General features: G+C 42.3%; 2 protein-coding genes across 2 annotated transcripts; one reads left to right on the top strand and one right to left on the bottom strand.

Annotated features, from left to right (window-relative positions):
• Positions 1 to 2871: 2871 nt before the first annotated feature.
• Positions 2872 to 3422, top strand: LOC308057690 (MAD2L1-binding protein-like; the record flags this gene model as incomplete). The annotated part of the gene is made up of 1 exon (XM_080411752.1): positions 2872 to 3422. Exon 1 carries the CDS (start codon positions 2922 to 2924, stop codon positions 3420 to 3422), a length of 501 nt encoding a protein of 166 aa, XP_080267878.1. The 5' UTR covers positions 2872 to 2921.
• A 2267-nt stretch (positions 3423 to 5689) lies between these two features.
• On the bottom strand, positions 5690 to 12057 carry LOC308057707 (epoxide hydrolase 1-like). The gene is given in 5 exon segments (XM_080411764.1): positions 5690 to 6868; positions 6870 to 6903; positions 7869 to 7994; positions 8322 to 8430; positions 11167 to 12057. Coding segments are annotated over 5 exon segments (594 nt in total). The 5' UTR covers positions 11324 to 12057; the 3' UTR covers positions 5690 to 6700.
• Positions 12058 to 13237: the final 1180 nt, after the last annotated feature.

The following is a 13237-nucleotide window of genomic DNA, read 5'->3' as shown; positions in this document are numbered from 1 at the left end:
ATCGCTGTCATCGATGTATTCGTACAGTTCAGTTCTGTATCAGCTGCATCAGCATGGTTTGAATGCTCATGTTTTCAAGGCTTCTTCAAGACAGACCTCTCCTCCACCGTTAGTAGATATTATTGACTTGTGGTTTTGCCATGTCTTTCTAATGTTAGTTCTCAATAAATAGAGTGTACTGGCGCGTTACAGCGTGTCTCAAACAAACAGTACAGCAGCATCCTGTACCCATGAAGCATCTGCAAGCAAAACCCCCTGAATTTATGTGGCTCCCCTGTAAGCTTTGGGCATATTACTGCAGGAGGTGTTGCAGTGCTTTCAGGCGCTACCAAGACTTTCTGGATGCCACAGCACTGTGCTTCTAAACATGGCCTGGTTTGGGGGGTTAATTTAGGTGGGGATGCTTAGTGCTGTCTTGTCAATATAGCCTCCATTTCTGGTTGGATGGCACCCTCTCCTGGTGTTGGAATGCTGCCCTAAAATGAGAGGCTAGGTGCCACTAGCATCAAAGATCCAAGAAATGCCTGCACGTGGGGGTAAGGGATGAATGCCGCTGCTCTCCTAAAGTTGCAAATGGATTGGGCAGGTTAGCTTTCTATTCCTTCAGCTGGAAACATTATGGAAACAACTGGTAGAGTCGTTAGTGTTTGGGAATGCTGAACGCATGGTGTCACGGTGGAGAGGCCTTCAGAAATGCGTTAGTCACCTTGTAGTATCTTCCTCAAGGCAAATGGATGGAGAAACCCTGGTGTGGTAATCTAAAGCACTTCCTCATGTTCAGGAGGTACGTGGCTGTACTTGCGAGCCTGGTGGTGGTGTAGCAGTGGCAGGAAGAATGAGCCTTTCTATTTGTGCAGGACCGGCACAGCAGCCTTTGGGTTGCCTCTGCTCGTGGGACGCTTTGGATGATGTATGAATTGTTTGTTAACTGATGGACGGTTGCATGTTTGATTCATGAGTAGCATGCAGGTACAGACCAATGAGTATGTGGAATCTCGGCAAGGGCTTGTGTGTCATAAGTGTTTCCTAAAATATTGTAGCATGTTCAAGATGATCCTAAAGCAAATTCTGGTAATCCAGGCTTTTTTTCTTATTTTTTTAACACAGGCCTCCTCGACCACAGAAAATCCTTGGAACTGCTTTCAGGTGATGTTTCTACTGCTATTGGTAGTCACTTTAGGCTAGAGGATAGTAGGTACCTGAACACAGTGCTTGGGCTTCCACAAAGAAACACTTTTCTACAGACAACTGTTCTTGTTTTGTCAGGGGAGTGTAGAAACCAAAGTGCTCTATCTGGTACCTGTTTGTGATAGTGGGGCTATGCAGATTGCCTGAAGGTGCCTTCATATTTGGATGGCTGACTATTTAAGAACCGAAAACTGTAGCACAGTCTTCACAGTTTTGAGACTTAGAGAGCAGAAAGAAAATATGTGAGGACTTCTTCTTGCACTGCTGTATTCTGTATCTTAGAGTAATTGGGGACAAAGAAGGAATGGGATTTGGGGTTTTATTTCAGTTGCACTGAATGTACCAGGAGAGCACACTTTATGTATAGAAATAAATTTCCATATTCATAAGACTATCAGAACACAGTGTTTTGGTGTTCAGGTTTTATAAACTGTTTTCACGGCTTTATGTTGGTTACGAGTGCTTTATTTTAAGTTCTGATCATCTTTTTTTCTTCTTCTAGAACTCAAACTGAGCCAGCGAGTAGAACATCAAAAGAGGTATGTAAAGACACAAGCTGAAACTTTTTTCTACATGCTGCACCTAAGTCTAAGAAATGTAGTCTTGTACTAATTCTTTTATATATGTAAAATATAAAAGTTGTTATAAATTGAGACCAGAACGGATCATAATCCAATTAAAATTTTATTAATTATAGCAAGTAGAATATGAGCAAAAACAGCGCTGGACGGCAGGGGAGTCTGCGCTCCACCAACTGCCGTGCTGAGCAGTTCAAACAGTCCCTTTTTATACATCTTTACTTCCGTGTTCATGAAGTAGTGGAGGTACTCTGCGCATGCTTCGGTTGTTGTTAGGGGGTCGTTTTCTGCCTCCTGGTGGTCGTTGAGGCCAAAGTAAGAAGTCTTCCTCCTTCGTCCCATAGTTGACCCCTCACTCATATGTCCTTATATGGGGTTGTTTGTCCTGTTTCTGTCTGTTCCTGGACATCTGGTGGTTATCTTGTCTTGCACAAGCGGTATCTGGTTTAGTTTGTGTAAGCGATTGCAGTTATCCTACCTTACACAAGCGGTGTCTGGTGGCTGTTTGCATAAGCGATTTCATATCTTTTGCTGTCTGACCTTTACATTGGGCTTAACATAAATCTTAATAAACAATACCCTAGTCCATAGTTTCTCACATGTGCCAAACACTTGTAAAGTGCAGTGCAGTTGTAGCTGTATCCTTAAGTGTTACCACAACTTCATTAAAAAAAAACAAACAAAAACAACCCACAAACAACTAAAAAAACCTTTAGGTTAGGTGGCTAAAGGTCTCAAAAAGTTGCTGTTTATCTCTTGTTGTTCCACTTTGTGCTCAAAGCATGCCACTGCTTTGTTTGTTACTCAAACAACTTGAAGAAAAAAGGCTGGTAGGTGTTTTTTGGAGTGATAGCTGATCTTTAAAATATGGAGTTTGTAATTCTCGTGGACATTCCTCAGTAGTGGGGTTCAGATTTAAACTGAGTAGCTATAGGGCAGCCATTTGTGTTCATCTTGGGTCTCCTGATTCCGTACGTGGGTACCTGTATCTCTTAAAAGGCACATAAACCCTTGAACCTTCCTTAACTTTCAGGGATGGGATGGGCCATGCTTTCTGAAGGGTGTGTGGGTACTAATGTTTCCTAATAATGAAATGTGGTGATCTTTCTTTGCTTTGTTTTCCAGGATGGAGATGTGATTAAGAAGCCACCCTCCATGGACCTGGCAAGCAAGAAGTGCCAGCAGGTGCTGACAGAACTGGAGGAAATGTTCCAGCGCTTGGAAATAATGTTTAGTTTGACACTGGTTCCTCGGGTTCTTATTCTACTTGGAGGCAATGTCATGAGCCCCAAGGAGCTCTATGAGCTCAGCTTGGAGGGTATCTGTGAGGGCGGTGCTGAGGAGAGCCTGAAAACTGCATCCTGCGTTCACAAGCTCTTTCACTCGCTCTTTGTTGCGGATGTCTTCAGTGAGCTGAAGGCTCTCCCTGTCATGGGCACTGTTGTTATGCTCCAAGGACACCATGATTGTGGTGTTGATTGGTTCCGGCCCAAGCTCAACTATAAGGTGCCGACTCGAGGGAGGAAACTAGCTGTTAACTTGTCCTGCGATGGAGACATCAACAGAAGTGCCTCGGCTCCTCAGCATGTGACCTCTACTTGGGAGGACTATGTCTGGTTTCAAGCACCAGCGGCGCTCAAAGGCTTTCACGAATGACCCACACTCTGTAGAACTTCAATGGAATATCGAATAACCTTTGGTGCCGCTTTAAGCGATAACTTTATCAAATACAACTGTGTATTCTTGTCTGTCTGGATCCTTTATTCAGGGCGTCTACTACCTTCCTGTAGTTGAACCGTGTCCATCTGTTTTCATCTCCTGAATGGCTGTTGAAAGCAATTACCCTTTAAGGCACAGCTGCACAAAGATACAGTGATTCTTTGGGGACCTGAGTTATGGTACAGGAGACTAATTGGCGCGTTGGGAGTAAAACTTTCCTGCTGTGTACTTGCTGAACTGGCAAATACTGGATAAACCTTTTCCCTCCCGAGTTTTAATGTGGCCATTACTAAATTAGCTGATTGCTTGGGACTCTCTCTGGGTAATGTACATGACTATTAATACACTTGGCCTTTACTAAAAAGGCTATAGCCATTCTTACCCGTAAAAGGAGACCTTTGTAGTCTGATCAGGCTTGAGTGAGTACTCGAGTGTTTGCCTATCTATTTGATAAAATTAGACTTCTCTATAACTCAATTTCAGTTACTTAATAATCCAAACAAAGAGTGGGACTTCTGAGTAATTGGGAGGTCTTGTACTGGTGACAAAAAGAGATTGATTGGCCCTGTGGAAGTGGGGAAGCACGTCTTCCTATTTTTTTACTAACCTTTAGCCCAACAGCCTTGACGGTCAGTTAGATATACAGTTAGAACTAAAATCAAGTGGTTTCTGCTCTAACCCTCTTCAGAGGAAGTTAGGACTGCGGCGAATGAAGAGACGGGACGCAGCTTGATGCAAGCAAATGTCAACTTATTGTACAGAAGCACGAGTTTCTATACACTTTCAGAAGCTGCGCGTTTGAAACAGATTGGTTCTTGAAGCTAAGCCTTGCATACTAGGCAATCCCCGATTGGTGGTTAGCTGCCATCAATTAACAGCAAGCTGTTACTTTTCCTTGGCGCCATCCGTCCCCCACTCCCCTGTGCTCTGTAAACATCTCATCATGTTAATTGTTGTCCAGACAAGCTCGAGCACATTCCCCTCAGCAAACTGACCGCCACGCATGGTCCTAGTTTCCAGCCCGCTCCTGCATCTCCCCCTTCCTGTTGCACAAAAAGAACCTTTGAAACCGAACGAGTAAAAACAAGGTATAAGTAATAGAACAAATAAAAAAGCAACTAAGACATATTATCAACGTCAGAATAACCCACTGTCTCTGTTCCGTACAATTTTACAATTTCCCCTTTTTGTTTTTGAACAGCTAGTACCAGGTTTGCCATGTTCTGCAGGGCCCTTGCAAACATGACAGCAACCAAGGTAACAGCAAACAAACAATACTGCCAATTGAGTGAATGGATGCCCCAAAAGGCTGACATCTTCTCAGATTTTGGTAACATGTTGCTGCAATGGGGCGCCTAAAATCCACGCAGCACATACCATCAAAATCCTCACAGCCATGTCCTTGAACCAACAACAAAAAGCAGTGGCAATTTTGACTCACATGCTTAACTGCCTACCAAACAAGGTGATTTAACTCTTTAATGCTTTCCCTGCTGTTATTCCGGATAAGAGAAGAACTGCTGCGACACGTTCCCATCACAGCCTCCTACTACATTAGCATCTACAGAAAGACAATGATCGACATTCAAAGTGTAAACAGTATCATCTTCTTTTGGATTAACATTATACATAGGTGGAAGGGCACACCAAACAAGAACTGGTTCAGTCAAAAAGTTCGAAACATAGCATGCCTTCTCTGAACATACCTCTGGGGTCATTCCCTTCATTCCCTCTTTTTTTATGCAAAGAGAAACACTTCCACCAAAACAGAGAAGCCCCTATTTACATCTCTGAGCCCGGACACAAACCGCAGCTGTATGCGCCACCAGGCTCAGGGCAGGAATCATTCATGCAGTTACATAGCTATATATCTCTACAAGCGTGCAGACACCTATTAAACACTAGATAACCATGTTTATCTTTCCTATTCTCCTTCACAATACCTAGCTGTTTCTCCCATTAGTTTCCAGCCCGCTCCTGCATAGGACTCCTGTCCCAATATGCTAGCTTGTTCTCACTTAAGACAACAACAATAAAAGTTAGTTTCTTGCTTGCTTTTACTTCTAAGTCTTAGACTCTTCAATGTTTATGAAATGTGAAGAGGCGGTGAGGCGAGTGTGATCAAGTTCAGCACTATCTTTACTTGTCAAACTCCTGTTCAAAGTCAGAAGGTATTACTTGGGAGCAGAACTTGAGCCCTTCTGGCCTGGTGTCTAGTGCAGAATGGGAGAAGGAGGGAGGGTGAGAAACACTTGAGAGCTTTGAACAGTGTGTCAAAACTAGGTGTCTGCTGGACTTAACCTTCAGTCAGCTACTTAGAAGTGTCTGTAATGTAGTGAGCTTAACAGCTCCAAACAGCCCTATCCCATTTGAAGAGAAACTCGAGCCTACTGGTAGCAAGGTTGCTTGCAGCTTCTTGCTAGCAAAAATTGCACGATGGTGTGATAAGAATCGTTTGAAATGAGGGTAAAGGTTGAAGTAACCTGCTACGCTTGGTGCATATTTTAACTTTACCATTTGGAATGGAATGATAAAGAACGAAGAGGAAATTAAGTTGGTATTTTTGAGCTTGGAGCACACTAGGAACGCTGTCTCTGCCTTGTTATCCATTAAACATCTGTTTACATAGTGTAGTAGCTGCTAAAGCTAGCCGTAGGGGGAAAACCTGTTAGAATGAAGAAAGCTGCCTTGTGTGCAGCTGCCCACTTGAATATGTAATTCCTGGTCTCTTGAATGAAATATAACTTGAACGTAGGAGTGTTTGTGCTCAGGAGATCAAAACCCTTTACACTTCCACCAAAGCTGCTTGTAATGCATATTTCAGACGCTAGCACTCAAGTGTTTAAAGAAGCTTTTAAACAGAAGCCTTCGTTCTAAGGATCAAGGGGCTGGTTTCTTTCTACTCTCTTCCCCAGATGAGTGCAGTGTTACTGCAGTAAACCGTTCATGTATTCTGTTACACTTGAACTATGAGTGCAGCAATGATACGGTGCCAGGAGTGAAAGAAGACAAGTTGCTTACTTTGGGGTTTTTTCTTTTATTCTTTAGAAAAGCTTTAGAGCTTCATTAACAATTTTAGTACTGTAATGATTATCAAAATGAAATGTTGTTTTCTCTATGTGATTACATTGGATTTATTTGATCCCTCAAAGTAAAGGTTCTGCTGGTGGCAGAACAACTTGCTTCTGTTCTGTATATGTATCTAAAGTGCATGTTCACAGCTGTTCCACCTTTCTGACAAAGTGCATGATGTCTTGTGCCAGAAGCTTTGGTCCCTCAAAGGCAGCAAAATGCCCTCCACGTGGCATGTAAGAGTAAGTGATGATGTTCTTGAAGACCTCCTTTGCCCAGACCCGTGGTGTATGTACTAGCTCCTGAGGAAAAAGCTGCAGTCCCTGTGGGAACATACACTGCAAACCTAGAGGACATTAACTAAGTGCCTTTTTGAAAAAAGTCCTGGGGAAATTCTATAAAAACCTCCTGACTCTAGTAATTGCCACAGTCAGCTGGCAGAGCTTCACCGCAGCGACACATTTTGTGGTTTGTACTCTGCTGAAAAGCTTTGCTTGTATTTGAGTCTCCTTGAGTATGAGAATATTATACCCAAAAACGTAAAGTAGAGCCAACTTCGCACACGGTTCAATCTTGAAACGTTTCCTATTTTTAAACTTACCTTGTTTTACAGTTTTGCGATAAATGGCAAGACGCATCACCTCTTTGTGACAGTCAGAAATGAGCCTGCTCAAGTTTACTTTAGAATTTATAGTACCAGCGTAACGAATGAGTTGAGGAAAGGTAAGCTGGCTCGGTCTACAAAGGAAAAGACTCTTCTATTTGTTTGTGTGATCAATCACATGGAATTCCGTTCTGCAGCATTTTCTGGTCAGCCTCTCTTATAGTCATCTTAAAGTCAGTGGCTGTTAGAAGGTGCTTGGTTTGTTAGAAGGTACTGCTCTCCAGATTGCTTCCCCAAGTTTGTGCTTAACACTTGTAGTCGTTAGTTTTATCCACCACTAAGCCGTATGCTTCCTAATTCAGTTTAAACGTCTCTCTTGGAAATGCTCCTGATTTTCTGTTTTGTTTTAACTGAACTGAGCCAGAGATCACATTTGTTTGGTGACTAAGTATATAGACCTGTAGTTTGAACACAAGACTGAATATAGTTTGATATGTCCGCTGCATTGTCTTGGCTACAAGCTACTTTGTGTGAATTACAGGTTCAAAAGAAAAATGACTCAACTATTTTTATCAAAAGAAAATAAGAACTTAGATTATTTTTTTTAACAACTTAAGTTTGCTGTTTTAAAGTAATCTAAATGTTTATACAGGCAAACGTGGTTCAATCTCATTTGCAAATCTTTCTTACACCTACCACTTCATTACCTGGCATCACCTGTTAGACCAGGGTCCTTGGAGATGTTCTCCTTGTAGAATCGCATTGAGGACACAATGGAGGATGTCACCCAATAAATCATCACATTGGCCAAAAGCTCATCAAGAGTGTATTTGCTATTGATAGAAAAAGATGAAGACGTTTCATTGGAAGCTGTTTCTCAATACGCTATATTGGGCTCATGCCCTGAAGAACAGTTGTTCTTGTTCTCCACTTGTTTTCAAGCAGCAAATTAATTGGCACCCATGTGCCCAGAGCAAAACTGCCCGGTGCTGAAGCAGTAGTTTGCAGGCAGTCTGCTGTGAGTTTACACTACTACTTGTCATGTGTAACCTTTCATGCTCAAAATTCAGCTTTGGCCAGTCTTTTACCTATCTCCTCATTAGTTACCATTGCTCATTCTTTTAATGAGTCCTCTCATGGAAGAGCACCTGTTTTCTTACCTTTCCAAGCCTCCATCATCTTTATGCAGAAATGATTTATCTCTCCAGGTAGAGAATTTTTCCAATATATATGCAGCAAGCCCCCCAGGGGAGTCATTCAGTCCACAACCTAATTCAAGAGAAGAAGAGAACCATTGCAGTTGCCTGGCATTGCAAATACTTCAGTGGGAGTTAAACTGGACTTACATCAATTCTTCAGAGTTTTCTATGAGAATTCAGTAAAGAGTGCGTTTTACTAGCCCTGGTAGTACTTTATTCTTGAAAAGTTCACCCCAATGGAATTTTGGCTATAACTGACAGCACTATAAAGTTGAGCAATTCCTATACAAAAGAAAATAGGAGTTAAGAAAATCCTCTGGGCTTCTTGGTAATGTGTGGCAGAAAGAGCAAATTCAGATGTAAAGGGATTACACTCTGAAAAGAAATTTCAGATAAACTGTTTGGGAGCGCTGTCCTGCTTAGGATGGCTAACTGGGACCCTGAGTGCTGTTCACTTTCTATGTAATTTAAACAACAGTGGAGTGTTGTGTATCTGCTATCTGCTCCTGCCTTTGGGGAATGCTAACAAACATTATAAACACAGCATATTATATCTGTGTTTTAACCTGTAAAACGGGTGGGGATTACTTCAGCAGTGGTAGAGCTTGCCTTGGGAAAATTCCTGTACCACACTCCAGGCTGTAGTTTTACAGTATCCTTAGAATTGCCTACTCTCAAGTGTATTTTAGTGTGACTTTAGCACTGAATGACTGCGTAGAAGATGATGCACAATGTGATTTCAATTTAATAGTGGACATATTTAATGCAAAGTAAGTTTGTGCATTGGCACAACAGTTTCCCTGTGCTGTCAGGCCTAAAGTGATTTGCTACACATCAAAGTCATGTAAATGCTTTGACCAGCAAAGGTAGGGCAGGCTAAAATGTGCCAGCTAACATATGACCCGTCTGGAGGTGAGCATTTTCTGAGCTGAAAGCTGTCTCCGAATCACTGTATTCAACTTTCATGGACTGGATGCTCAGAAATACCAGTCTTGTTTGCAGCTTACTAATGATTCAACCTGTACACATCTTAGGTACCACAGCTTCTGGTGAGTGAAAATACTGTAGCTTTGCTTTAAACCTGCCTAATGAGAACTAAACTGATAATATAGATATTTTTTGAGACTAAGCAGGGAATATGTATTTTTTCCCCCTATTTATTTTCTACCTTTCACAATTTTAGTGTGCTACAAAATCCCTGCTCTTCTTTTTTTCCAGGTTAAAGAGTCCTAGACTATGTACAGTGCTTGTAGGGAAGCTGCTTGGTCACTTTAGGGTTCTTTTTCTCCCCTTCTTGTATTCTTTTGATTATAAAATATATTAATGAAACAGGGGTGGAACAGATTCTAAATATCATGGATTTAGTGTTTTGTCTTACTCTCTTTTTGCTTTCTTTAAGAGTTTGTAAGATTCTCTTAAAGTCTGAGCTGGCTGACGTTTCAAAGCACTGTCCTTGACTCTTGGATTCTCTCACATAGCAGCAACCAAACTAGAGCCCATCGTGATTTTCTTCCTCTGCTTAAATTGCTTTGGACTTTGTTGACATCAGTTTTTATTGGCCAGTTTAATCAACCAGTCACTTAACTGCAGAGAGTTACAAAACCATTTATCTTTAGATTAAACCAAACCCTGGATAGGTGTCAGATTTTCACTTAACCATTCACTTTTATCTGTAGAGAAATTAAGATCATATTGAAAGGTACGGGTGCCAGCACAGATTTTTGTGATACTCTCTCTCCCCTGGAACTTGCTTACTTATTTATATTCATGAATTCTCATGTTAACTAGTTATTAACCCATGAACTTAATCTTTTTCTTAAGGCAGTTTAATGTCTTTAAGAACACTGGGGGAAGGAACCTCAACAAAACTTTTTTTGGAAATTAAATATGTTCCATTACTAGGTCCACAGCTTCTTGATCCTGCCAGAGCTCTGATATTTGAAGCACGATTTCCCTGTGATATTATCACCTGTAAATGAATTCTCCTTTTAAAAACATTTCTGCTAGTTTTCTGATCAGACACTAGACATACTGGTCTTTGTTTTTCTGGGGGCTGTCTTCATTGTTTGGCTTTTGAAAAGAAAACCCAAAAAACCCCAACCTGGTATCTGGTTTGTCTCCTTTTATTTCTCTGATATTGCAATCAGTTCAAGCAACAGACTAGGCATTAGCTGACGTTTCACTTTGAGTTTCCTCTTTTCCAGTTAAATGCCAGGATGGGGTGCTATTCCTTCTATGGTCTCCGTACCTGATGCCAGTCTGAGACAGCTCTGCTGTCTTTCCTGATGAGGGTTTATTTCAATAAAGGAATACCCCATAATCTTTGATAATATTATACAAATAAATCATGTAACTTTTCTGAGATGGCCATACCTTTCTTCAGACTCCTTATCTACTGGTCCCACTACATCATGCTTCTGGCTTCAGGTATTATGGCTGTGTCTACCTTTCTGCAAGATTCACATTGCACTTGCTTATTTTTCTTGTTTTCACCCACATTTATTTCTAGAAGCTTCAATTTCAGGGTCCTGTGCTTTACTTTAAGAGGCATTTTGCAAAGGGTTTCTTTGCCATAGAGAAGTGGTATGCCATTTAACAGACCTTGAAAAGTGATGTTTGTAGTCTCCGTCTTTCTTTAAGCGGTTCCTTTTCACTTCCTTTTACACAGCTCTTGTCCCCATGTCTTGCATTCAGTCACCAGAATTCACTGCTTCTCAGACATGGTTGGCTTTTGTTCAACTATGTGTTTATACGCCTTAAGCAGTCAGTATACAAAGTTCATAGTGATATAGAGAAGGTTCATTACCTGCAGTGTCTGGTTTGGTGGCTTGGATGTGTAAGTATCCAGACTCTCGCAATAGTTCATGTATATTCTTCTGGATGAAAGGATACATACGTCGAACATCTTCCCTAGTAAAGCCTATGAGCCATGGTATATAAGCCCCAAGCATCACGGAAATCATCCTTCTCAAACCTTCTCTGCCAGCGAAGATAAGATTCACAGATCTGAAATCAAGTTAATGAATAGAAGGTTAAATCAAGCCATTTTCTGTTTCCAAATTTTCTAGAAAATAAGTCTGACGGGAGCTGTAATAGAAGCATTTCACTAAGCCAAATACATAAGCCCTTCACATTTATCGTGATTTCCAAAAAAATTTGGGAGAGTTAAAAATGGTACAGCTGGTGCCATCTCCATCCAGGAAAGTCCTATACTTCGTGGTACTGATCAGCTGCTGAAAGGCTGAGCTCCTTCCTTTTCTCCCTGCCAATTTTAAATTTATCTCCTTCCTGATTTAGAATGATGATCCTTGAGGTCTCAAATCAAAATGCAGCAGAGCTTACTTCCATGCCTAGTGAAAGAGAAGCCAAACAGCACTCCATTTTTCTCTGTACAACTCTTCCCTAGATAAGGGAGGCCAACAGCATCCTGGCTTGTGTCAGAAATTGCGTGGCCAGCAGGACAAGGGCAGTGATGCTGTACCCAGCACTGGTGTGGCTGCACCTCGAATACTGTGTTCGGTTTTGGGCCTCTCACTACAAGAAAGATGTGTCCAAAGAAGAGCAACGGAGCTGGTGAAGGGTCTAGAGAACAAGTCCTATGAGAAACAGCTGAGGCAACTGGGCTTGTTTAGTCTGGAGGAAAGGGGGCTTGGGGGAGACCTTCTTGCTCTCTAAAACTACAGGAAAGGAGGTTGTAACAAGGCGGGTGTTGGTCACTTTTTCCCAGGTAACAAGTGAGAGGATGAGAGGAAATGGCCTCAAGTCGTGCCAGGGGAGGTTCAGATGGGATATCAGGAAAAATTTCTTCACTAAAAGGTTTGCCAAGCATTGGAACAGGCTGCCCAGGGAAGTGGTAGAGGTATTTAAAAGGTGTGTAGATGTGGCACTTAGGGACCTGGTTTAGCAGTGGACTTGGCAGTGTTAGGTTTATGGTTGGACTCAATGATCTTAAAGGTCTTTTCCAACCTAAATGCTTCTATGATTCTATGAAATTTAGAAAGCGTGAGAATGCAAATACCACTGTCAATGCAAAGCACGTGAATATGACTGAATGCACAGGGGTGGGGATACCCCTGGAGAAAACAAAGCAGAAGGCGATGAGAGGCAGGGCAAACAGAAGGCAGGACCTGGACCGTGGAGCCAGAAGGTAGGGTAAGAACTGGAGAAACCTTCTCTGCACTGATTCCCTTTGCTACTCACTGTGGCAGCATCTGGGCCATGTTTGTGGTAATAAGAGATCCCCAGTCTTCTCCCTGTAGGTAGTATTCTTTGGAGCCCAATCTATTCATCAGCTTATGAAATTTCCGAGCAGTTGCTTTGCTGTCAAAGCCTGTAGGTAAAGAGAAACAGAGGAAACCTGTTTGTCTTGGTGTATCATCCCCTGGCCAAAGATCATGGTCTGACAGAGGCACATGTTTATGCTGCTGTGTAAAGGCACAGTGTGCTATGCTGCTCTGCCTTGCTCCTTGGCAATACAGTGAACACAAGATGGAAATTCAGTGGAAAGTGGATAAAGTGGAAAGCAGACCTGGTTTCCAGCTACCATTACCTTCCAGATCTCCACAGCCAGCCCCAGAGCCTCAGCCACATGGGTGTTAGTGCAGAGCCAAGCATCTGCATTCACAAACTGCATTCCCTGGTGAGGGCCAGGGATGACTGAGGCTCCAAGAACCTGGCAATTCCAACAGCGCATTTTCATCGCTCACCTTTCTGGTGTGGTGCCTCAGAGAAGCCATATCCTGGGATGGATGGGCAGATGACCTCAAACACCATGTCACCCTCATTCAGGCCATGCTCAGCTGGCTCTGTGAGTAGAGCGATGGTCTTGTAGAACTCGTAGAAGGAGCCAGGCCAGCCGTGGACCATCAGCAGAGGTT

Source organism: Falco punctatus (genome assembly GCF_963210335.1).
Source record: "Falco punctatus genome assembly, contig: scaffold_49, whole genome shotgun sequence".
Lineage (NCBI taxonomy): Eukaryota > Metazoa > Chordata > Aves > Falconiformes > Falconidae > Falco > Falco punctatus.
Note: the sequence above shows the minus strand (reverse complement) of the source record. Positions and strands in the feature narration are given on the sequence as shown.